This window comes from Zonotrichia albicollis, chromosome 4 (genome assembly GCF_047830755.1).
Source record: "Zonotrichia albicollis isolate bZonAlb1 chromosome 4, bZonAlb1.hap1, whole genome shotgun sequence".
NCBI lineage: Eukaryota > Metazoa > Chordata > Aves > Passeriformes > Passerellidae > Zonotrichia > Zonotrichia albicollis.
Genome location: NC_133822.1, coordinates 57,270,103 through 57,297,247, shown reverse-complemented (window position 1 = coordinate 57,297,247; position 27,145 = coordinate 57,270,103). Strand labels below are relative to the sequence as shown.

At 34.6% G+C, this 27,145-nt stretch overlaps 2 protein-coding genes across 5 annotated transcripts in view; one reads left to right on the top strand and one right to left on the bottom strand.

Annotated features, from left to right (window-relative positions):
* Positions 1–27,145, top strand: part of IMMP2L (inner mitochondrial membrane peptidase subunit 2) — a 419,753-nt gene that overhangs the window by 157,065 nt on the left and 235,543 nt on the right. The gene's annotated exons all lie outside the window — the stretch shown is intronic.
* Positions 11,179–27,145, bottom strand: part of LRRN3 (leucine rich repeat neuronal 3) — a 34,483-nt gene continuing 18,516 nt past the window's right edge. Inside the window, exons 2-3 of one of the 2 annotated variants that reach the window (XM_026790364.2) lie at positions 18,610–18,794; positions 11,179–16,591 (exon numbers count right to left, since the gene is read on the bottom strand). In XM_026790364.2, the coding sequence (XP_026646165.2) occupies positions 14,116–16,242 (2,127 nt within the window). In that variant the 5' untranslated portion in view covers positions 16,243–16,591; positions 18,610–18,794 and the 3' untranslated portion in view covers positions 11,179–14,115. The remainder of the gene's footprint in view (positions 16,592–18,609; positions 18,795–27,145) is intronic. The other variant, XM_005481991.4, reaches the window with a different exon arrangement.

Here is a 27,145-nt window from a genome sequence, read left to right as displayed (position 1 = left end):
ATTGATTTTACAGAAACTGGGTTGGAAACTTGGGCATTCATTGCACTATACACAATTAAGATTTGTATGTAAAGTTCAATTTAAAGTGGCTGTTTTTATAGGAAAATATTTTCAAAGTGGCTCTAGGCCATCGTAACTGAGGAAGAGGTTCTTTTAACAGTATCTACAAAGCAGTTGAAATGTGGAATCAGTGCAAGAGTGAACTATATAGAAAAATAATTTTTAAAAATTACCAAATATTTTGACTTTCTGTGTTTAAGTAATTTGTTAAGAATTATGAAAAAATCTTTAAAAGCGTTGATATTTCTTGGAGTAAAAATGTGAAGCATCTAATAAATACGCTTTATAGTTATTTTGACAAAATATCAAAGTCTCAAGGTTTCATAGAGTTAAAAAAAAGAATTTTAGAAGAATTTTGGTTTGAAGGAAGATTTAAAGGACATTTAGTTTAACCCCTCTGCAATGAGCTGGGACATCTTGAACTAGTTTAGGTTGCCCAGAGCTATGAAATTACATTAAGTAAGTTGAATTTACTGGTCTGACTAGTATGGACCAGGAAGAGCCTGAATCTCCAAGAATGGAGATTTCCTTGTCACTTACCTATCTGATACTTTATTTTGGAATTCAAAAGTAGATTCTGTGGAAGAAAATATACAAGTCAAAAATTTTGAATAAACATGGACTTAAATGTTATAAGTTCTTCCATCATTAGCAATTTGATAAAAGGAAGGAATTATTGCTGCTGTAGCATGATTCATTTGTTAGTTTGAGAAACAAAGAATAATGGAGACCTATATGACTCAAGATTTTAAGAAACAGATGCTTTAAATATAATTAAGTCATTGCCTCTCATATTTTCCATTCAGTTTCTGAGGGAAGCTAAGAAAATACCAGCAATAGAGATGAAGGTAGAGTTTAGACTGTCTGTAACATTTGGCAAGTGCTTTAGGAAAAGATGTCAAGATCATGGGCATCAGCTGTATATGTAAGATACAGAAGTAGTCAAACAAACTTACTAAACTGGCTTTTTGTGAGAGGAAGATGCCAAACTGAAGTTGATGTGTTTAATTAGTTTCAAATGAAAGAGCATATTAATATCAGAAGGTAAAATGAAAATAGCTGCTATTTTAAAAAAGCTAATTAAGGTGTGCATCTCCTGAATTGGTTCCTCAGGACATTTTGACCCTGGGTGGTGCTGTCAATTTCAATGATTATTAGGATCTCAAAGGTAGAAGCACAGGTTGTTCACTTTAGTAATAGGCAGTTCTTTTGCCTGTGGTCAAAAAGCAAATTATTTCAGTGATATAGTGTTTGAAGTCCTAGAGAAAACTAGTCAGAGTGTTTGTCAGCATACATCAGATCCAATAAGCCTACCCCTGATCAATTCTTATTGCCTGTGGTGGTGATGTTGTGGTGAGAGTTTGTTTTGTGCTGTATAGGGGAAAAAATGTGAATAAGTTTGGGAATGTTCTCTAATTAATATTTGTAACTAGAAGCTATTTTTTAACTAAAAAAGCACTTATTTACATATATAATGATTGTTGGATTAAACCAGTCATCACCTCAGATATTGCTACTTATAATGGTTTTATTGATGGGATAACCTTAAAAATTGTGTTAGAGATGCTGGATCCTGTGGGCTTCATGTTGCTGGCAGGATTTTTTTCTTTAGCCTGCTAGTACCAACTTTGGTGCATGTTGGACTCGTGGAGGCTCCTGTCCTGATGCCATAAATGAGAAGTTGCTGTGGGTCTGTCTGCCAGGGTCCAGCAGTGGTTAAGGCTGAGCATACATCCTGCACAGGCAGAAGCATACACCATGCAGTATGCACACTTAACTGACCACACGGATAACACAGAGGGAAAACAGTTTCTGTGTCAGCACCAGCATGAGCACAGAAACATGAACAGCATGGAGAGCCAGCTGATGAGGGCTAGAGTTTGTTACTGCTCACATTCAGACACATTCACAACATATGGGTTTTACACAAATTATTCTACACAGAATTGTGTCTCAGTGTCTTACAGTTACTGGCACTAAGAGCTATTGGTCCCCCAGACCTGCAGTCCTTCTGGAATGTCTCATCAAACAGAGGCTTCAGTTCAGCCTGGTGTTCTGTAGTAGATTTTACACACACACACATTAGACAGCATACTTACACAGAAAATAGTTGAGACTAGAGTTTAGCAAAAGACAGTTTGTGGTGGTCAGGTAGTCAGGTACAACATTTTGCCAGGCAAGTGTACAGACCAGCCACTGGCTTACATGTGAGTGGCCACTCTTTATGTTTTCCTCACTTAGAATCATAAAGTGGTTCAAGTCAGAAGGGGTATTTAGGGGTCTCCTACTTCAATCCCTGTGGTCAGGGTTTCACTAGATTAGGCTGCCTAAAGCAGTATCCAGCTCATTTGCTTCCAAAGATGGATGATACAGAACTTGTCCAGGCAACATGTTCCAAATAATTTTCTGAGCCAGATAAGAGACAGCCCTAGCAGAGGGAATGTGTTCTTGGATCTGATGGTCACCACCATACACAAGCTAAGCAGGACGTGAAGGTTGGAGGCAGTCTGAGTGGCAGTGATCATGCATTGATGCAGTAGTCAATTTGTAGTCCTGAGGGATATGGGTCACGTATACAGTACTGTTAGGCCTCTGAACTTTAGGAAAGCAAAATTCCAGCTCTTCAAGAAGATAGTCAATAGGATCCCCTGGTAGACTGACCTCTGGGACAAAGGGGCAGATCAGAGCTGGCAGGTCTTTAAGGAACTCTTCCATAGAGCACAAGAGGTAGAAATGCCCAGGAGCATGAAATAAGGCAAGGAGGGCAAAACACTGGCTGAATATGGACCTGCTTGTCAAGCCAAAGGCAAAAAAGCAAGTCCACAGGGAGTGGAAACAAGGACAGGTAACCCGAGAAGAGCACAGAGGTGAAGGTCTTTTGTGCAAGGATGGGATGAGGAAGGCCAAGGAGAAGCTGGAACTGAACAAGGTACACAAAGAATAACAGGAAGGGCTCCTACAGGTATGTCAACCAGAAAAGGAATGTCCAAGAAGATGTAAACCCTCTGATAAAAAATGCTGATAAACTGGTAACAACAGAGCAAGAGAAAGCTGAGGTACTGAACAACTTTTTTGCCTCAGTCTTCAATAACAGCCTCTCTTCCCATGCTTCTGGAGTGGATGGACAGTGGGATGGGGAATGGGGGAGTAAAGTCCCTCTCTGTAAGTAAAGATCAGGTCCATGTCCACCTGAAGAACCTGAATGTGCACAAGTCTATAGGATCTTATGAAATGCATCCTGGAGTCCTGAGGGAATTGGCTGATGTAGTTGTAAAGCCACAAATGATATGATGGTATGGAACAAAACCATACCCCAAAGAAATGAAATTTCATAATTGACAGTACATGAGGAAAGATTTTCTGTTTCATGAGGTTTATCCTTTTTTGAAAGAGAAATGACGTTGGTTGGTTAGGGCATGGTTCTTGGAATGGTAAGGTCATGGGTTCAATTCCTGCAGGCAACATTCATTTCAGTTGGACTTGGTGATCCTTGTGGGTCTCATGCAACTCTGAATATTTTTTGGCTTTGTGACTTTGAATATTTTTCTCATGTTCATGGATTTATTCAAAATTTTTTACATTTCAGAAAAATATATGCTAGTTATAGCTGGTTACTCATGTCTGTGTTGGTAAAAAAAGAAGGAAAAACCTATATATTCAGTTTCACTGTCTGCTGCTCACCATTTATGCAAAATCATGCCATTTAGATATGTCAAAGAGCATCATAATGAAAATGGTAGAGCATGAGAAAAGGTATGTAAGAAATTCCTAAGGATTTTGTTCAAAAAATTAGAGTAAATCTATTTGAAATACAGTATGGCCACATGTTGAAAGAAAATGGAAATAGCTATCTGCGTTAGGAATAGATTTTAAAATCTGGAAATTTAAGAATCCTAAACACCTACTGAAATTGTTGCATCTCTTTAAGAACTCTTGGAATAATTTTAGAAGAGAGTGAGAGGATATTCCTGTGCAAACTTTGGAGTAATTTGAGCTAATTTTTTTTTGCTTCTCTGAAGAGGTTACATTGCATGTATAGTCTCTGGGGATAAAGTTACTCTGCACAATGATTCAGGTTGGAAGATAAGTCATCTGTGCTCAAAACAGGGTCAATTGTGAATCAGTTAAATTTGCTTATAATTGTGTACTGTATCTCTGCAACCTATTCCCAGTATTTTTTTTTCCTCATAATTAATTTTTTTCCTATATCTAGTTAAATCCCATTCCCTCTAACTTCTGTTGTAGGTGGTTGTCACTCATTTTCCTTCTGTGCACCTCAGTAATGAGCCTGATTCTGTCTTCTCAGTAGCATCTTAAACCTTCATCTTAAACCTTCTTTTTTCCCAGGCTGAACAAGCCCAGCTGCCTCAGAATTTCTTCTTGGGAGTAGAGCTCTGGCTCTTGACATATTGAGAACCTCCTGCTAAGCTTGCTACAGTTGATCAATGTCTCATATGGGGCTGGGCAATTAGGGATCCAAAATTAGACACAGTATTACAGAGGTAGTCTAACAAGTGCTGAATGAAGGGACATTCTCTTCCTCAGTCTTCTATTAGTTTCATGTTAATACAACCCAGTATCCTGTTAGCCAGCTGTGCTTAGGAGCCCCAGATCACTTTTAGGAGAGCTGCTATCCAGTGGGGCAGTGACAGGTTGGTGCTCATTCGGATGTTAGTCCACTCTAGGTGCAGGACTTTACATGTGTCTTTGCTGAATTTCCCATTAGCCTGTTGGCCTAATTCTCCAGCATCTTAGATTCCTCTAAACAGCAGCCCTAGGCTGCCACCAGCAGTGGTTAAATGTCTTCACTGCATTCTCCAAATTAGTATTGTCAGATTGATAAGGATTTTGTCTTCTCCTTCAGGTCATTAATAAGCAAGTTAAATCCCAGAGTAAAACCCTGAGGAAGATCACTTCCAACTGGTCTCAAACCAGTACAAATATTGACCTCTACCCCTTGAGTGTGGAGTAGTGTTGCCCAGACTACCATGGCTAGAACTGTGTATTTAGCACCTTTGTGTATACAGTCTACATGGGAGTGATATTAGTGTGCCTTTCTGTCAAACTGATAATTCCTAATGCACTTGGAGCTGAGCCAGAAAACCCTTGAAGGGCTTCACAGCACTGTATGGACTTCATAATTCAGATCTCTCCATAATGCACTGCAGAGGCAGATTTACTTGTAAAAATATCATCAGAGATTCAGCAGATCAGCTCTGTTTTAGATATAGACACCTAGTTGGCTTATTCAGTCTCTCTTACTTCCACAATTTCCCTGATTTTTCAGTTACTTTGCTATGAGTTTTAAAAGGAGTCTTAAAAAATTATTTTTAAAAATCTAGGTTTCTGTTATTGTATTCCAACTGACTCTTTTGCATCAGTCATTATTTTAGTATATAACTTAAATATATTAACTTGACTTTTATAACTTAATTTTAAACAGGATCATTCTTGTCTTCCCTCTTTTCTCTTAATTTAATTGATTTTTTTATCTTTGTTTTCCCCCTGCTCTTGGTCTTCCCTTTTATTTTTCTTCCATCTTTTATTCTATGTAACTATGATTGGCTCCTTTTGGCTGGAATACACTTGCTTTCAACATCATTTAAAACAAACTCAAATACCTTCTAGTGTCTTTCTTTGTTGCCTTTAAATGGATTTTGTAGTTAATCCTTCAGAATTAATTATTTTTAAAGAACTTTGAGGCTTCTTAAAAGCAATAGTTGATATTGCTTTTGCTCTGGTAATATTTAGAAAAATCACAAACCTTAATTGGTTATTAGTGACATTATAATTGATACTGTTAAGCAGCTCCTGGACCTTGAGCTCTCTCTTTAATTAGAGGCAGTAGTGTCTCCTTCCCTCTGAGATTTCCTTATGAAAGTATTTTGCTTAATAATGCAGGGTTATCAGCTTTCAGTTGTCTTCTGAATGAAACCTCCCAAATGAGACTACCTGTCACTGCCTTCTGCATATGAGCCAGAATTCCCCAAAATGCTCTGTGTCATTGCTTAAGCACTTCTTTTCACTTTCTAATAAATATTTTTACTCTTGTTTTAGAATTAGTATTGTAAATTTTCCCTTGGCACATGATCATAAAGGGTGGAAATATAGTTGTCTCCTTAGCATTATTTCAGAATAATCTGAAATTTATTTGAAAATAAAACAACAACAACAATAACAATGAAATTTAAAAGAAGGTAAATCTTCTTTACAGCTTTTTGCTGTACAAAATATTGTTTTGGCCAAATCAAAAGCACATAGGCCTGCTGTCTTCTCTTTCTCCCCATTTTGTTAAGTCTTGTCGTAATTTGAACCTTTTATATGTATATATATTTCATGGTATCTTCAAGCTCACTTGTTTTCCTTGAGTCTTTCTTTATGTCTTTATTCTTAATTTTTTCTTAACTTCTGATAGGACTGTCTGATTATTCTTCTTGTTTAAAATTTGCTTGACTACTGATCAGTCTATTGCTATTGTGTTTCCAGGATGGGCTGTTAGATGCAGTGCCTTCACCTGTTCCTTTTCTTTTTTATACCTTTTGTTCATCCTATTTTTCTCCTTCACTGTCTTTAAACCTACTTGTAGTGCTTCTTTGTTCATTGAACTTATTTTTTCTCTTATTTATTGATTTGATCATGTTGCAAACTTGTTCTTTCAGCAGTTTTGGCCCCTTTGGCCACATTTTTACAGCTCTTTTCTGGTTTATTCTAAAGTATTTTTTCCATCCTATGTTACAATTGGTTTTAATCATTCACTTATCTCCCTTTGAGTATCTAAAGTTTCTCATTTTTCCTCACTTTTAATTGTAATGCTTATGTGATCTGCACTTTATTTTTAGCAACATATGAAAGTTTCTGATTTACCATTTCTAAAAGTATTTTTTTCTTTCTTATATTTTGTAAATTTTCTAAACATTTTTGAGAAAGTTTTCACATGCTTGTTTAAGGTAAACACCTATTTGCCATAAAGTCATCACATTATACATAAAATTTGTCATATTAATATAAGTGCTCCAGAAAGAAGCATTTAGATTATTTATACACAACCAGGGTGGTGGAATATAAATTTTGGCAAGAGAAAAGTAGAGTTGTTTGCTAGAATGATAAAAAAGAAATGCTAATAGTGCGATTACAATGTTGCATGACATACAAGAACAGACAATTTTCATGTGTAAGATAATTGAAGCCAAAAAATTTCAAATGAAAAAGACAAAAGGAAGAAGAAGACAAGTTGAAGCCTAAGAAATTCTGTAGGAATAAAATTTATAGTTAGAGATAAAAAGCAAGAGCAGACTCTTGAAAACCTTTTAGGTCAAGAGGAGTAAGAATCTGAGGTAAACCTATATATTGTTTGTGATATCTTCAAATGCATTCATTTAGAATATATTGTATGGCATATTATTTTGTTTGTAGCTAGATAATATCTGAACATGTAGAGAATTTCTTTGCTGGTGTTTAATTTCCTTTGCTCTCCAGAACTTCTTTGATGGATATTGTATTATTTAATCCTAAAACAGACGCTCTCCACAAAATATTCTATTCTAAGCATTTTAAATAAATATAATATTCTTTTCCCATTTTGTCTTAATTAAAAATATATGTAATGTTTTCAATTAAATGAATGATGTATATTGCATTTATACTGTCTTTATTAGATTGCATTTATACTGTCTTTAGTAGAGCTGTGCAGATGAAAATTCTTGATGGCTCTCAGTCAGGTGGACAGGTTGATATGGGCCAGGCCTTAGGTCATCTAGGGGCATTCTTTGTAACGTCCAAACTACCTTAACAGGTTGGAGACTAGTATCTGCTAAATTCAGTGGAAATTACACACGTAAACGCTTTCAATATATGAGGAAATACTGGTGGGTAGTTGCCTACCTCTCAGCATAATAGAGAAAAGATTTACAACCCTTTGACAATACATTTCTATTTCTTTTGTTCTAAACCTTTAGTTAATTGCAGAGGTGTTTAATCCTTGGTGTACGTGCTTTGGTGTGATGTCTTTATTGGTGCATACTTGTAAATTGTTGTATGCTTTTGACAGGCTGGATGAATAATAAGATTATTCTCTGTTTTCTTTTTTTTTTTAATAATCCAGATATGTTAAAAGTTACAAATAACTTCAAATTACTCTACCTGTAGTAGACATCCTCCATTTTAGTCAGCTTTCCTAAGACCAAGGGGAAGAAAGGGAGCTTTAGCTAGCATTAAACTATTAAAGCAGAGCTGGCTGCTGAAGAAGGCTGGGGAATAGACTGCAGGGTTACATTTTTCCTCTGGCTGCTCTTGAAATTTGCCTTTAAATCCATAGAGCAATTCAGCTTTTTTCTTATTGTTGTTTTTTGGCATTTTTTTCCTCCCATGTCATTGATAATTACAAAATGATTACAGATGTCATAGAGAAGAATACTCTAAAAGTACTGTAGGAAGAAGGATACTCTGGAAGTAGTCTAGCTCATAGGAGGCTGGGAAAATATGAAGTATTAATGAAGTAGAAAATGGTTAAAAAGTAGGGCTGCTGCTGGTGTAATTTTGTGTAAGCAAACAGTAGATGATTGCTGAGTGAAGGAATGAAATGTGAAGGGTACAAGAGAGGTTGAATTTCTTGGAAGGTAGAAAAGGAAGTAATTTTAAATTGGACTTCAACAGCCTGAAAGGCTGAATTGGACATGATAGATTTTTAAGTGTTGTGACATTGGTCTGTACTATTGTGAACTTGTCAAACGAAAAGTCTGGGAGTCCTGGGGATACAGTTCATCCTAGCTTGAGTAAAGAAATCCTTTTACATTCCTGCAGAATAAATGGAATTGGGATAGTGGTGTGCACATGCAATATATTTTAGGTATTGATAGTTTAAATTGTACAAGGGGTGTTTTAGGAGAAAGCATCATTTCATATTTTGAAATACGTGGTTTAACACATGAATATTCAGTATAGCAGTTAGTTTGCTAAAAATGGGCATGCACTTATCATGAATACCTTCACAGCATTTATGAAACAAATTTATATTAATTTGAGGTAAGATTAATCTAAGAGACTATAATTAATAGTAACAATTTAAATTTATCCTTGTATTACCTGGAACATAAAGAAAAACATACTGATTACTTCTAATTTAATTATGTTTTTTGCTTTACTATAGTGAGACTACCTCTAAATGGTTCAGGTTTTTTATTTGGCATGGTTATTGGGCACTTTGCATTTAATTGAAAGTGATAATTTGACTCTATTTTTAGCCCCTTTATATTCCATTTAAGTGTTGGATACTTAGGAATAGATGATTTTTATAATCAGTTTCTGTGTCCTATGAAATCCTTCTACCATTATGCCTAAGGTGGGTTTTAGCTGTCTTAGCAGACTTCAGACAGTAACTGACTTTCTCTGGTATTGTAAAGTATTCAGCTGCATGTTTTTAAGTTTAGCTGACATTCACACGAGAGACAAAAACAAAAGGAATTTATAAACATTAACAGCACATAGTAAAATTTTATAGAAAAAAATACAAACGTATGACAAGATTCTACCCTCAAAAATTATTCTCAACAGCCATCTGACGGACTCTGACTTGTGCTCACATGCTAAATGACAAAACTGTAAACTCTTTGACCTGTAAAGTGTAGTATATGAATGCTGAAAGGCTTTCTTTATAGAATCTGGGTCTGGTCTGTAAGAAATGCGTATAGATGAAGACACCAGCACTGATTTTGATGTCTTTTCTGATAAAAGCATTATGGCTTTTTGGAGAACAGTGTGAAATTGTCATTAACGTGGATAACAAACAATGGCTACTTAAGGGTGAGGCAGATGGGGTTGTCTTCCACTTATCTAAACTGTAATGTTAAAAAGAACATCAGCTATCTTAGGATCAGGAATAGGCCATCTGCCCAAATTGAATGCCCTTCCAGCTTTATCTAACTCCCATATTATTACTCTCATTGGAATGTTGTTATATTATTTCTGCTTTCTGTTTCCTTGAGAGATGCTTAATCTCATTACCTGATAAATTTTTCAACTGTTTTTTTTTTCAAAAAATGCCAGGTCTTTTTTAATAATTGTATTTATCTATTCAAATATTTTGCCTCCAAGTATTATGTTTCATTGATAATTTTTTAGTAACTCAGACAACATCTGTCCTTACAGGGAAGTGTTGGAAATGATGTGACAGTCTGGCAACAATAGTAGCAGGAAATAAGCAAAGAACCCACAGGGAGCATGGAAGGGAACAGAGAATTTGCATCAAGGCAAAGAAAAGGGCTTTGGGAAAAAGGGTCTAATAATAATTGAAGCTGAAAGACAGAAAGATAAGCGAGAGACATTTGTAAAAAGCATTTTTTAGCTGAAAGAGGAATTTAATTTGTAGTTTTCAGCTTTTTCTGAAGGAAGGAAGGAATGACTTAATAAAAGATTCAGTTGCTTTGAAGGTACTTCAACGTATCTGCAGCTTTATATCTCTGTGAGAATATTGTAGTTGAGTAGGTAGATGTACAACACATTTATTTAAAGTTTTTCCTGATTGTTCAAAAGAACAAGTCTTTTAAACATGACGTCCAATTGGTTTAGCCTTCTATCTATTTTTGGTCACCCTAGCTGTAGAAATGAAACACTACTTAATGCAGCCTGAAAAATAATGTAACCATAGTCAGTTGCACACCATAGGGTCTGTTTTCATTACTCATTACTAGTTTTACTGGATGCCTATGTTATTTACAAAGACTGCTTGGACGTTTTGTCTCAGAATACTGAGGTGCAGCTAAACATGGACAGAATATAGTTTGGTACTTCATTTTCACACTGCCCTATAATGGAAACATTGAAGACGTAACTCCTTTAGAATTTTTATTGAAGGTGAAGTGAATAGCTCAAGTCTCAGTTTCAAAGCACAGTTCTGACTAGACAGGTTATGATTGTGTATTTTAACATTCCAATCACGCAAAGTTTGCCAAGTTTCAGTGATATATTGAATTTATCCATATAAATGAGTAATTGCAATTCTCTTGTTAGATATCTAACTTATATAGTTGTCCTATGCAGAAATGAAATTTGGTGGTTTTTTCCTTTAATTTTCACAAACTCAGTCATCTATCTTCATTTTTGTTCTCTGTCTTGATTTCATGCTTACTGAGTGTTTAGATTATCCTTCTCCTGTTTTGATAATCCTTCTCTCTCTTTTTTTTTTTGTTGCTGTTTAGCATTTTCCCTGAGTACCTATCTAGTCTATTCCTCAGAAAATTGTTCCAATGATTTCCAATGGTATTAAAGGAAAAGCTATTCAAATTACACATTTGGAACATCAGTCAACTGACCTACCAAAACACTAGGTTTGGAAGGTCAACCTGTATTTCAGAAAGATGTGGGGGTTTTTTTCTCTACTTAGCAGGCAATACCAGTTTTTTTTTGTTTTTTTTTTTTTTTTTTTTGCTCTGTATATATTTCTAGTCATCTGTTTTCTAACTTCTACAAAAGCTGCATGCAATTGTTATTATTTTTTCAAGTATGTTTTCATATTTTTAGCATGAGATGAACTCTCAGTCTTTTTGGCTCTTTTGGGTTGTGTTCAATGACTGTCTCCTCTATTCCATTTAGCTATTTCCTTCAAAATGTCTTCTGAAGTATTAATAATGAACTTTTCATAATTACTGTATACTTTCTTCTGTGTAAAATTGCTTGTTTTGTCAGTGCCACACATCCACCTTATTCAGTTCAATAATAAGAAATATTTTTTCCTTATTTCTGACACAGTGTTGTTGGTTTTCAATTTGTTTTCTCACAATTCTTCTAGAGTTGTCTGGTATGTGAACTTATTTTCTGTGCTATATAGCAACATTTTTCAGAAGAGTCTCTTCTGGCTTCAGATAAAAAAGGATATCTTAGAAGATTATTGTTGACCATTATGTCTTACTGGCCAGCACAACATTATGGGAAGAATCCCAATTTCTATTTTAAGTTATCTTGAGGTCATTACTTCAGGATACACAAGCAGAATAGGATTATTAGAGAATTTTGGAAGTGGACATTTCCTTTTAGGATATAAATCAACATATTTTTCTCCAATCTCTTATCTTGGTTTTATGGGTACTTTTTGGAGTTAAGATTTCACAGCATTTTAACTAAACTAGAAACTGAAATGTTCCTATTTAAAATAGTGTTTGACCTTGTTAGCTGATGAAATATTGCAATTTATTTTTTAAAATGGCAGCAAATTTTTTACCAAAAAGTAAATGCTTCATCTTTTTATTAATAAAATATTATCCTTCAGTCCAGTAACTGACAGAAAAAAGTAATATAAATTAATTTTTTTTTAGTATTGTATTGTGGGTATTTCCTAGCCAGATATTTCAAATACTTATGTTTGCTTCCTCTCTTTTATTAGTGGTACATCTCAGAATGAGGTTTGCTGTCAAATGCCAAAGAAAAATTAATCTGTTTCTACTCTTCTGGTTTGAATAACCAGTAAGTACTGCTTTTAATGCATTAATGCATTAAAGCATTTTAATGCATTCCTGAGAGAAAACTATTAAATAAATGGAAACAAAAGTGTGTAGCAATACTTTTCTGTTTCTGAGGAAATTAAATATAATTCTTTATCAATTTCTTCCTCCATTAAAGAAAGTAAACATCCCAATTAATGAAATACATGAAAATTTTAGCCCTATGCTTTGTGTAGAAAAAAACAGCCTTTGTATAAATGAGATTATGAAAAAGCATAATTCAACATAACTGAGTTATTTCTATGACTTTTAAGAGATTTTACTTTGCTGAAAAAACTGCTGTTACTTTTTTTTTTTTGCATGCTTGTGCAAAAATGCAAGGTAATATACATTATGCTATTAAATCTACAAGGTGGATTTATTATTTCCTAGGGATTTCAGGCCTATGTAGGATATCTGTAGAAGGAATAGCTATCCATTTTTATATACAGCTGCACAAGAATTCCACTGCTCATCTGTTTCTTGGGTGGGGATTTTGACATAAAGAGTGTCTCTGGTCATGGAAAATGGCCAATACCATGGAGAAGTTTCTATGAAGAGATCAAAGATGTTATGTTTATCTGATGGTGGTTCACAGGACTACCATGGAAAGCATTGCCATGTATTCTAGAAGAGATTACTTTTGTCTAGTAATAAAATTATGTAATACAGATATAATGAAATAAAGATCTGCAGGCTCACATGTTGCTAAGAGAACAGAAGTATTTCACACAGATACATAAAAGTGTATAAAAGAAAAGGATCAAAGAACTATTCATTAACCAATATCTATGCTGAAATCTAATTCAAGTGGGTTTAAGTGGCCTCATCTCCAACACCCCTTTTGGCTTTATAATGCTCTTAGAGTAAATAAAATTTGATAAAAAGCTATCACTAAACTTACATTTCTGTTAGAAACATTGTACAGCCTAAAATCAGCAAAAATATCGTTTGTGCTCAGATTAGCATTTTCAAGAGAGAGGAGAATATGTAAAGAGATATTTTATCAGACTTTGGATTGTGTTTGTTATTGTCAGACAAGAACTCCCAGAAAGGTGAGGTGTTTTCTTTAGAAACAAACAAGACAAAAAGTATTTTGATTTTAATCAAAAATGTATTTTCTCATTAAAAAAAATTCACATACTCACTGTGTCTACTCTACAGAATTTGTCCATTTCATTACACCATATGTCAATCCTAGTATATCTGTTCACTGCAAAAACTCGTGGCTATTTTGTGTAATACAGCACAGGAGGAGGTATTGCTCAGTTCCACTACTTTTATATAATAATTTAAAAAAAATACAGAAAATGTTCTTGGCTACTTCCACTGTATTCCAGACTTAAAAGTCCCATGAAAGTTCTAGAATATGAAGTTAATTTTATTTGGTTGGTAGAATACCCTTAGAAGCCAGTTAATTAAAATTCTTCTCTCATATTGAATCATATATATTCCATTTGTTGGCAGCAACAAAGTCCAGCCATCTAGTTCCTAAGAGAAATATGTTTTTCTTGTTGCCTTTTTATTCAGCACAAATACAGTCATGTGCTTTTTATTTCAGAAAGTAAGTGATATACTGACATATTTATGACATATTTGTTGGTACACCTATTACAGTTGCTTTTACTTCCATTGCTGTGCTTTTTTCTTTGCCCATGTCCCAAAGAGTGATTAGAGGAGGATAAAGCTCATTGAGTGAAAAGGATTGTTTCTTCAGGTAATTCCTTAGATAGCTGTGTCCAATGCCATAGTTCATATCTTGAGAGATGCAGCTGTAGAGATATATCACAGATATGATTCCCAAAAGAGCACCAAGGCCGGTAAGGAATCCTATTATGTTGTTCTTTTCATAGCCTTTCACTTCCAAGTCCAGTCCTTTTGTGGTTACATTGACACACTGTTTCCTATTCTGAGCATAGATAGTGGGAATGTCTATACAAATTTTGTATTCAGTTGATGGATTTAGATGTGTAAGATTATACACCTTTATATCAGACGGTATTCGAGCACTCTGTGCAGCCCGCGAGTCTTCAGCTTTCGGAAAGGCTGTCCATCTGACACTGGACTTCAGAATTTTAGAATTTGCTTTCCATGAAACCAAAACAGAATTAGATTTTATGTCTTTTACTTTAATATTTACAGATCCATTGTGTTCCTGAGGGAAAGAGCCGTCCACTTTAATCATGACTGACTTTAGGTCTGCCCCAACTAAATTTGATGCTATACATGTGTATAAGCCACTTTCTCTTTGTGTTACATCACTTATGTCTAACGTTCCTTCAGAATGAATGTAGTATTTATCAGAGATAGTATTAGGCAAAAGTTTGTGTCCTGATGGTGTTATCCAGTAGATTTCAGGCTCTGGTTCTGCTGTTGCTCTGCAATGCAAAGAAATATGGCTGCCAGCTTTTAAATCCAATGTAGATGGAAAACTTTCAGGAGCTATCAGAGGAAGACAGATTTCCATCATTTCCCGAAAGTGTACCTGTCTCACATTCTGGCCTTGGAATTCAGGAGGGTCTACGCAAAACAGGGACTCCGGCTCCATGAACCGAATGTTTGTTTTGTTCATGTTAATCCAGCGGATGACACAGTCACACCTGATGGGATTGCTGTGGATGCTGACTTCCTTGAGGTTAGGCAGGGATTCCACTGTACTGCGGTACAGTGCACTCAGCGCGTTGCTGTTGAGCATCAGCGATTCCAGCTTGGGAAGTCTGTAGAATGCATTGGGGTGAATGTATGATAATCTCGGGTTATTGGTTGCTTCTATTTTTCTTAAATCTGGCAAATTGTCAACAGCAAGACTATCTATAGAAATCAATTCAGGCATGTTATTAATTCCTAACTCTTTTAGATGCAGCATATTGCTAAAATCTCCTCGTCGAATTCTGTTAATGGGATTCTTATTTAGATCCAGAAATTTAAGATTTGTAGCCTTTTGAAGAGCAATGTGGGGCACTCTAACAAATCTGTTGTCATAAAAGGAAATGCTTTCTAAGTTGTCAAGGCCAGCCAAAGCATTATCTGGTATTTCAGTGAGATTTATACCTGCTAAAACTAGGCTGCGCAGATTGCTAAGAGGCTTGAAGTTCATGTCTTCAATTCTGATTATTGGATTTTCTCCAATCATGAGAATTTCAAGATTAGGAATAGCTTCAAACCACTTTCTGTTGATCACTTGCAGACCATTTGAATTGAGATGAAGTCTGAGAAGATTATTGAGGCCTATGAAAGCTCCTGGTGCAATCACAGAAAGCAGATTATGATTAATATAAAGTTCTTGTAAATTGCTGAGTCCAGAGAGACATTCTTCAGGGAGCTCAGTAAGTTTGTTTTCTTCAAGGTACACTGACAGTAACTGTGGTATCTTTCTAAGATTAATACTGGTCACTGAGGATAAATTGTTCTGAGATAAATCTAGACCAGTTAAATTCACTGGGAAGTCTACTGAGTGTTCAATGTTTGCAATATTATTAGTTTGTAGAAGTAGGACTTGTGTGTCAGCAGGCAGTGTGGCTGGAAAATGAAAAAGGCCTAAATCATTACAGTCCACTGTTGGAGCTTCCATGTAGACAGACCTGGGGGTGAACCATGGTCTGATTTCACATATACATGACTCCGGGCAGTCTGCTTTTCTTCCTACGGCTTGTAGAAGAGCAGTGGTAACTAGACCAAGCAGTAAATTAATTTTGAGTTGCAGGTCCTTCATCTTAGCCCAAATGTTCAGGAAAGTAACAGACCCTTTAGTATTCCACAATTATAGTCCTAGAATTCAGTATGACCTGGTCAATTAATACAGCACAATCTTGCATTTATCAAATGATGATCATGAAGGACTTCCTTCCTGAGGATGTGATAAATTTGTAGCCAACTTGTCCAGTAGTAAGAAGCATTTTGCAGAAATGAAGGTCACTTTGTCCTTGATGACGTAAAATTGATGAGCTTTGTGAAGATGAAGTATGTATAGATGATCATAGGAGATTAAACAATTCATTTATTTAGTAGTATTAACTTCAAATCCCATGATTGATTAGTGTTTGCAGGAACGACAAGATGACCTAAAATACAAGAAGAGGAAATAATTAGTATAAGAAGCTATAAAGTTATAAATTAATTTAGCCATCTTTTGCTCTCTACTGTTAATTATTGCAAGTAAGAAAGGAAAATGATTGTGGCGTCTGGAGTATTATAGTGGTATCCAGATAGCATAAATTAAGTTAATATAGTAATATGTCTTTAGACTTTTAGCTTGTCATACATCCAGGGGAGTATTGTTCTGCAGAAAGATGAAGATCCACAGAGTATAAAGTAAAATATATCAGTGAGATTTTTCTACATATTTTATCCTCCTTTAAAATATTTTCTTTTCTCTTTCAGTTATCTCTAGAAGCAGACTAATTTCTGTTGGCTTTGAAAATGTAAACACTGAGAAAAATCCTACAGAGCATGAATACTTAACTTTTTTTGCTTAAAGTTTGTAACTATAAAGAATGTAATTTATCTATGATGAAAGGTAAATGGAATGGTTGGATTAATGCACATTCCTAATGACATTCTTAGGCAAGCCTGTGAGATATTTATACAGAAATATATGAAACTGAAAATCCACAGGTTTTATGATTTTTAATATTTTTTGTAGCTGCTGTCTAGAAAGAAAACTTTTTTTCTTTTCTTTAAAGTGTTATTTAGAAGGAAATATGTACCCTATAATAAATAGCTTGTCATCTTTGCAAATTCAGGCTAATCACTGACTTTCTTATTTTGACTTTAATAACCTCAATTGCAAGGAGTATTAGCAAAAAAGTGTCTTCAGAGTGATAAGGGAAGAAAAAATTACACTAGCAATTGCTTCTTTTCCCTGTAGCTCTGCAAGAATCTGAAGTCTGTAGACAGCCTTTAGGCCCCAAATTATAGTAAGGACTGAAACCTTGTAGCATCAATACCACTTGTGGCATCAATTGTGTGCTTTCCAGATTTTTGGTATGTACTTTCTTTTTGTAGAGTGTACAATTTGTTCCAATGCATGTAATACAAAAGCTTCTGTATTTTCTTATGTAAAGTAGTACACATTCAAGAGCTTCTGTGTTTTCTTATATCAAGTAGTACATATTCACTGCTTAATTTACTTCAGAATATAGACTTTACACTTCACCCAGGCTTTGTTTCTGAAGACTGCTGTGCAATACACATTTATGCCCTTTCTCCCCCTGCCTTCAGTGCTAAAATTCACATTGACATTGTTTACAAACCTTAAGATCAATGCTTAATTGACATTGATAAATAACTTTGAAGGGGTTGCTGGTATAGATAGGCAGGATTGCAAAAGTTAAGTGTCAAGCATTTTCCAGGGCACTTTCCAGGCCCAGGAGGATTTGGCATAGTGACCACCCAGGCATTCCATAACAGTGTAGAGGAAAGGTGTTGGACTGTGTAAAGTAATATGAGCACTGGGACAATTTGAAGTACATTTGGGAAGTCTTTGAGGCGGTTCTTTGTGTTATGTGCATTTAAGGACATTTAATATTTTATTTCAACATGTAAGTTTATTAATAGAGTGAACAGACAATGTGTGAGATAAACATACAGAAAACATTCTGCTGTTTTGAGGATCAATAGTATGTTTTTATGCACGCTGCCCAGTTTATACTAAAATACAAAGACATACTGACTGAAATAGTAAAAATATAATCTGTTCCTTTGTTCCGAGAAATGAGATGAACTTGAGGCTTGCAGAAAAATAAAGGTTTTTGTTGAAAAGTTAATGCCTGCAACTTGCTCTTAATTTTGCCACCAGGAGGCAAGGCAATACCCCTAAGTGGAGTACTGTCATGTTTACTAAAGATCTTAGTAGAAATCCTTCTATGCCAAATGCACAGATGTCATTTCCTGTGTAAGGGGAAAAGAGGATGGCCATGTGGTGGAGAATTTTCTGGTTATGTTCTTCGTACATACTCTTGAAGCACATTTTGTGCTGACTATTGTATTTTCAATTGGATTTTATATGAAAAATGTATTTCTAGCATGAAAAATACAAAATGTATGTTTCAAAAAATTAAGAGATCATTGAAAATCTTACCTGAATTGTAAATTAATTGAGATTCAACAGACTACTACTGCAAATGTCTTATCTCAGCCTTTTGATCCCACTGTGATTCTCAGGGACTTCTGCTCAGTAGAGATACTTGTGAAAGCAATCTGGGGAAGCATAACAATGCAGCTGACCGTATTTTCTGTCCCTCCCTGGAAATTTGCTATTGGCCACTGTGAAACATAAAATAAGGACCAAGATGAAGTTTTCATGTGTGTCCCAGACACCTAAGAGGCTGTACCATTTAAAGTGCATAAACTACATTTTCGTATACTTTTGAGCCAACATGCTCCTGTATTTGCATTTTTACTCCCGATTTTAAATTCTAGTTTCTTTGGGATTCTCAAACCAAAAGTAAGGGCATCAATGGATATTTCCATGTCATATATATCAGACAGGTTTTCTGCAAAAGACTGCAGAAAAAAAAAAGAGCTGAGATCTAGGTTGAAATTCTGCTTCGTTATGATTTAATCTGATGTCCTTTCTCTTTCTGGTGAATGCTTTAGCTAATAAGTCACCAGCTCAAGCTCATATGGTGTTCTAGCATAAATCATTCTTATTTCTTTGGTTAAAGTGCTTCTGTCTTGTGTAAAATATTCACTGAGGTTGAGTGGCTTGAATAACAGATTGTAGAATAATTTTGACACTTCCAGCCTGCAGCCATCATTCCAAAATACACTGTTTCAATGGAGAAAGATTTTTTTGTTTAAATAGTGGCATATCTATATTAAAAATTATTTGTGTTTAACTGTCATTCAAGGTGTGGTATAAAATAATGTTTCTAATAGAATGGGCACCACCCATGGTGGCTTATGACATCATACAATCATAGAATAGGATGTGCCAAGTTGGAAGGGACCCATAAGGATCACCTGCTGCTGGCAGGACAGCCTGAAACTAAATCCTATGACAGTAGTACTCTTCACATGACAGAGTACATAAAAAAGTGATACATTACAACAGCAAAAATTGTATATAATGCTTGGAGTGGCAAAATCTTTTTTTTTTTTTTTTTTTGTTTATAGCAATATTATAATGTGACTCCAATACACATCTTGACTAAGAATTTAAGAAAAAATGGATTGTTGGTGTAAGTTTTCCTGTCCCACTTGAAGTGATCAAAGCCCAGAATCAAGTTAAGCAGTATAACTGCTTAACTGGTTGCAGTGATTGTGTGAGTGTGCCTGTATGTATGTAACTAATTTTCAACCTCGAGATGCCTTCAGATCACTTTGGAGTGAAAAGTGAGCAGTCATTCACTGTAACAAAGTAACCTCATGTAAATTGCACTCAGCACAGCAGCATAACCTGTATCTGAAGTTCAGTTTCCTTGAAAAATGTGGTGTTACAGAGATAAGTGTTTGTATTGGGAAAAAAAGAATTTAACTTCATGTTACTTTCAACTTCTGGAACGCATCGATTCCTGTTCATTAATGTACTAGTAATAGTAAATACTGAATAAAATTGAATGTAAGTGCTCTTATTAGCAGTGATTTTCAGTGTTTTTTTTTAATGTGTTCTGGTGCTTTAAAGCTGAGTGCTTTGTACCATCTAGAGTTTTATGTGAAATTTTAGTAATTTGAATGTCTAGTTTTAAAGGTTCTATTATAAGAAGGGCACAGAGAACCTGAAAGTTATTTGTTCTGTTTCTTTGAGTAGTGTTTAAAGTAACTGAGGTTTACACATGGAAGTTTCTGTGCCAAGAATTCATTTTCTTTCTTGTTTTAAAAAAGAAGTTTTTTCAAATAATGCAAGTATGTCAGCATTACCTCTTTGTTAGTGGATTTTGGTGACCTCTCAAGATTATGGATGTGATGTTCTAAGCAATGCTTAAAACTTGTACTATTCTTAGGACTTTCTCAGAGTAGAGAACCTTGTACAGGTAAGGCTCCAAAGCAGATTACCACCAGTAAGATGAGGTGCAGGATGGATGTCTCCACACAAGCAGCAAGAACTGTGCATCACAGTTTTGGAGCCTTTGATGTAGTTCTTTACCCAGCTGCATTTACAGATCTTTGTGGGTACTCTGATTGTACTTGTATTTCCTCATCCAGATGAAATAGTATGGTTTGGTTCCTAATGTCTGCAAATAAAAAGGCTAAATATTTTATATCTAACAAATTGGTATTCTTATTAGTGCTTCAGGATTTTTGTTATTGTTTTGTGCACTAGAACTTATGTACTAGATGCTTATGCTTAAATCTTTGTGAACAGATTATCTGTTTTTTTCTGGAGGTCAATCCCTGTTGCTGCCCCTACTTAGTGTCTTACTAAACATGGTGTGTCTCTTCATTTTAAGGTATTATCTCTTGCTTTTAGAAAAATGTACCCTGACGTGTGTGACTTTTTGCAGCCTAATTATTTCTTGTGGAAACAATGATTGTTATATCTTAATTAGGTTTCTCTGATTTACCACTATTGACAGCTGGAGACTTGATTTACAAGAGGGTATCACCGTTATTTGAGCTGGAAAAGACATTCAGTGAATGAATAAACTGAGCAACATTTGTCATCACTGGAGCAACAGACAGCTAAGAACCAAGTCAGAGTGGGCAGAAAGGAAAAGAAACACGTCAGATTTTGGCAATCATTCTTTTCCACTTCAGCAGTTAGAGAGACAGCGATAAAACCTAAAAATGCAGCAGTTACAGTGCAATGTGCCCTGCTGGCAATAAGGCAAACAGTGCACTTCACAAGGACCAATTTAGGGGCGGCAAGCATTTTGAAAACACAGCTGTTCATACAAAGCTACCTTTCAAACACATCAACTCAGAGAACACTTCTCCGTTCTTGTCATTATAACCACTTTGAGCAGTTCTATGGACAGAAATCTGGAAATGCCACTAACCAAAATTGGGTGTGAGACATTCCAAAACTGACTTGGTTTTAGTTATGGCACACAGAGGTTTTTTGGGTTTTCTAAATGTTGGTTATTAATATATATAGACTGGAGTTTGAACATGTAATATCTTTCTGATGAATTTATAAAGCTTTTTTTCCTTGTTTGCTTCATGGTCAAAGCAAACAAAAAATGCTTCCTTGGGGATTTTTTTATTACACTACAATTAATAAAAATATGCAACATCTTATATATTTGACATATTTCATTAAGGCACAAAAAGTTAGTATTGTAGGTATAATAGACTTTCATGACAGAATTGGTCTTGAAATAATATTTATAGAAGTAAGCTATACTAGCTGATCTGAGAGGATTCCTGAAAATTATATAGGCAGTGTAAAAATGGAAAGCATTTCTGCTAGCCTATGCAGACTTGCTTTCATTCCACTCTCTGGAGCACTCTCTGGTGTTTCGTTCTGTTTCTCTTTACAGAAGAGAATACGCTCACTGTAATATGCTCTTAATATTTTATATTCCTACATGTTGCTAAGATATAGCCTCGCATTGAAAGACAAACAAGGATGTTCTAGAAAATTTGTGTTTCTAAGGTGTTCTTGAGAGTGTCAAATGTCTTAAAGTTGAAAATCTCTAAAGGGAGTACCTGAAATATCTGGACATTTGTGAAAAATTTGGATAGGGCTCTGCTGGGACCTTGACTAATTTTAGAAATTCTCTTTTTTTCTAATGTTTGATTTTTAGAATTTCAGACTGGCCCTGAATAGCATTACATGCAAGATGTAAAATAAATGATAAAGCTGGTATTCAACCCTAGAAGCAATTGGAACTATCTGAATAACTATTTCAGCAGGTGTATTTTTATTTATTTTGTGAACTTGTTACAACTCCTTTTAATTTTTCTCCTTAAGTGGAATAAATTTGCTTGAGGAAAAGCCACAATCTTGAAATGTTTAATATGCCTGTAAAACAGGACACGTTCTCATATCTTGGACCATTGCAAGAATGACAAGATTTTATAAATAAGGAATTTTTTTAATATCAATGGACATTTTGTGATTTGAGGTGACTTTAATCTACAAATACAGACAGGGTCAGAAAAACATTATGATCAGCCACATTTACATGAGCTTTAACCTTTGTCTCTCACTAACTGGCTTACTATTCTTTTGTTCTTGTTTACAGTCTCTTAGTGGAGTTTAGCAGATATAAGAGGAATTATCACCACACACAATTAATTCAGATCTTACTATAGTTCTCCTTCCTGTATCAATCAAAAATTACATTCCACTATTTTGAAAAATATTGCAATATATTGAATCTCACAGCTTAGAAAACACAGTATTCAAAGTAGATGTAATGAAAGCAAAAGGTTAAATGAAATCCAAAGGAATAGGTATATATATTAATTTATTGTATATGCCATTCTAGAATAACTTTTCAATGGATATAAATGAAATTTCACTAACATATGTTTTAAAAAATGGAGGATAGAAAAATATTGGTATGTTTACTAGCCTGTTTTAAACGGGATTACCATCACTGACCATGGGATGGCAGACAACTTTGGGAGTACCTGTGTGTGCAGTAAGATGTTTGTCAATCAAATTCAAAAAGCTTACTAGAAATTGTATTTTTGTTACCATTATTAATATGGTGTCAGCACCATCATTGTATATTGGAGCTAAAGCAGTGGATCAGGACCATCACCTTTTGCGTTCACTTGCTGCTAAACAAAACCCTGATCTTTACTCCATGGAGCTTAAAAATGAAATGCAAGATAAGGGACAACTGATAACAGAGATGGGTAAGAGAAAAAAGTCAGTGTGGCAATTTCTGAATATCCTTGGGTTTATTCTTCTCCTTTAACAGTAGTCTACTAGTTTACTATCATGATCCTGCATTACTTTTCTAGTCTTTAATTTTAGATTTTCCTTCTATTGTTCTGTCTCTCATGTGCTTTTAACTTTTAATCATACACTACCTAGCCATTGAATACATCTCTCGTTTCCACAAATGTCACAGCAAAAGGTGATGAAAAGTTACTTTGATCTCACAAAGGAATTAATCATTTCAGTAATTACAGTTACCACCTATTTTTTTACTTCTCTTAATTTAAAGTGCACAAAATAATTTTTTTTGGTGAGTGCAGGTTTTAGAAAATTGTATTTATATGACAAGAGAATGAATTTCAATGAGAGCCACACATTTCTTTACCGTTTGTATTTTATCTTGTCATTTGTGATTTGGGGTGACTTTAATCTACAAATACAGATAGGGTCAAAAAACCATTATGATCAGCTACATTTACATGAGCTTTTTCATATGGCTTTACAAATGTTCTAATTTGTAATATGGCTTTACATATCCTCTTGCAATATATTCAGTGCCTGCCCATTAAACTGTGCATAATTTTATTTACTTGGATCAAGAAAAAACAACTAAAAAGAACCTGAACTGATTTTAATTTTATTTCTTCTTCCTCAATCAGATATTTCATGTATAATTCTGATGTTTTTATATAGAGATGTATCACATTGCGAGTATTACACATATATTTTCTAGTTGTCAGAGAAAACAGACTAAAATGTTACCAAAAACTTTTCAAAATACTTAGATCCTTGGTATCCTTGGTGTAGTTCTTAGCCTTCGACAGATTTCACTGTGTGACTTAATTATCATTGCCATTATTGAGCAATTATGTACAAAAATGATGGCTGTAACTTAGGAAAGTAATATGTTAGTTTAATTTAGATTTATTCGTACATGTTCAGCTTCCTTGTGACAGTTGTCATGTTAGCAGTGGAGAAGCACATATTGGCAGTTACCTAGGCACATAGTTGGCAAGAGAGCAGTCACGTTCTGGATGTGGGTGCGTGTACCCAGCTACCAGATGCTTCTAGCAGATGGCCAGAACTAAAGATTTCAGACCAGTTTTGGCTTGATTTTCTAGAAAGCTACCATACAGATCCTGCAAGTCTGTAGTACATTTGAGTAGTAAAAAAGCCTAGCCAAAATCCAGCAAAGCTACTGGCAAAATCTGCATATGTTTTTCCTCTGGGGCTCTCAAAATGTAAATATTAAAAATGCCTAAACCATAGAAATAGATGTTTTCAGATATCTATAATAAAGGCAGAAGCAGGTAGTGGCTGTACTTAGCACATGATATTTTCCTTGGGAATTGATTTCTCTTTTTCTTTCTTTTTTTTCTTTTTTTTTTATCATGGGGAAAAAGGGCACTGTAATAAATTAGCATAATGATAAACACGGTAACTTTAGGAGATATAATTTCTATTCTATAATTTGTGAATAACAGAAATTTAGGCTTGGAAGACCTAAATTACTTTAAGTTGTCAGTCTTTAATGGCAGCCTCTAAATATTTAGTGAATTTACCTTTTAGTTTATTGCTAAATTTATGGTTTGTCTGGGACATAGTAACGTCAAGGGAAATGCTCTTATAATAATAATATTAAAAAATGTCCACTGTGCATTTTATTGAATATCAACTATAATAATCCAAAAATTTAAATGGGTTTAATGAATGCACCTATATCAGCAACATTCTGCTACAATCACATCCAGTAATTGATGTATATTTAGAACATATTACAGGAATTTTGCTTTGAGATACATGATAGAAAAGCATTTATTGCTTATCATTATAGTAAACAAAAACTAAAAACCAAAAAATAGTTTATTTTTTAACAGCCAGTAGTGGATGAGAGATCTATTATGAGTATTCGTACCAAATTAGGCTGACTTGCTTTTTAATAATTGTGACTACATTTGGTGATTACTTTCATTCAGAGCCACCTGGGGAACCAGGTTCACAATATATTGTTCAATAAAAAATGATATTTTTGAATTGTTTTTTTTGTAATTTTTGTAGTGCTTTTGCAATTTTTTGCCATTTTCTTGTAATTTTTTGGTAATTTTTTTGTAATTTTTTTGCTTGAGGCAGTGTACAGAAATGGATCACTAAGAAATAATACTTCAGGATGCAAGAACTGACAATGCATAAACCAGAATATTCCTGTAAAGATCAGGAAATAAAAGTTCTCTTTTCTGCTGTGTTTTATAACAGTTGGAGTAATTTAGGCATACTCAAACTCACACAGATACTGTCATGTACTGTTTTGATTGCAGAAAGTATTAGGGTTTTTATTTAGCTTTAATTACAGTTTTTGCTCAACTGAGCATGTAATTAATAATACTACATGTTATGTTTTTTTTCATGTGATTCTCAAAACTAGTGTTATATTTAGACCTCAAATTATGTTTTTTTGGCTTTTATAACCTATTTGTTTGCTCTAATCCACACTATGTGTTTACCATAGTTCACTCTTTATTTCCCCAGAAATACATTCATAAAAATAATGATATAATCTTCTCAAGATTTTCTTTTAAAATTAAGACGAGAAGAAAGAGATAAACAGTAATACTTACAGTTAAGAATAATATTCCCTCTCCTTCCCAGTGTATGTCACTACAGCAAAATAATCTTATAGTTCCTGGAACAGTAAATAAATCCTCTTTCAAGTGTTTTTGTTTCCTTTCAGAATTGGAAGTTTATTTAAACTCATTAATCTCACTCCATTATTTCCCAATGTATAACTCTTCTGGTGTTTTACTGTTATTTTAAAATATTCTTTTAAATTTTGTCTGAAGTGAAAGATTGACTCAATTCCTTAATGTTAGATGATTTGGCTCATTAGCATTGAACAGGATTACTTCAGCTATGAAACCTACATTATCTAGCCACACCTTGATTCTGTATTTCTTTCTTAGCTTTCCAGAATCTATCATCTTTACATCCCCTTTCTGAATTTTGGATGCCAAATCTGACATCAACACAAAATCTGACATTCTGATCTTCCAAAGAATTTCGACCAGTGTTTATTGTTCAAGAATTCATACCAGTCAACCAAACTGCAATCACTGTAATCAAAAGTTTGCATTAGGTTTTCCATGCATCCTTTCTCTTGCATTTTTTTGGTGATTCCTGCTTATGATTCCAAGACTTTGGATAGGCATATCTGCCGTATAGAGAGTGCTTATATAGAGGCATGTAGGAACACTACCTCACACATTATGATCAGAACAATAGAGATGCACAGATATATTTGTGCAATGAAATGCCTCTTGCTATAGAAAATTACTCTCCAGGCTGAAGAAAAGGCAAGTTTGAATTAAGATACTGAAAAGATGCTATTAGTGGTGATTATGGAGCAGCTTTCTTTACCAGATGTATTAAAGTGGGACAGATAAACCATTTCAAACTATCCTTCCAAAGACTAGATTGGATTCCAAAGGAGTCATGATTTTGTAATGATGTTATGCCAAATCAACCCACATCTTTATTCTAAGGCATTTTTTTAAGCCTGACATCAGCTTTTGTGCTTTCAGATAATGGCATGGTTGTCTTTTTCAGCTGTAAAACAACTTGAATAAGTAAAGATGGATCTTACAATAGTGTGATATTTCAATGATGTAAAATGACAAGTTATGCTTTCGGTGTCTAGTTGTAATTTCTGATTCAAAGGTGGAAGTCATCCGAGTAATTATCAGAAGTAAGGAGAAAGACGTGGTATGCTTGATTACTCATAGAGGGACCACTGGCACCAGAATGCCTGTGAAAAAAAATTATGACCCCAGCCGATGCCAAAAAT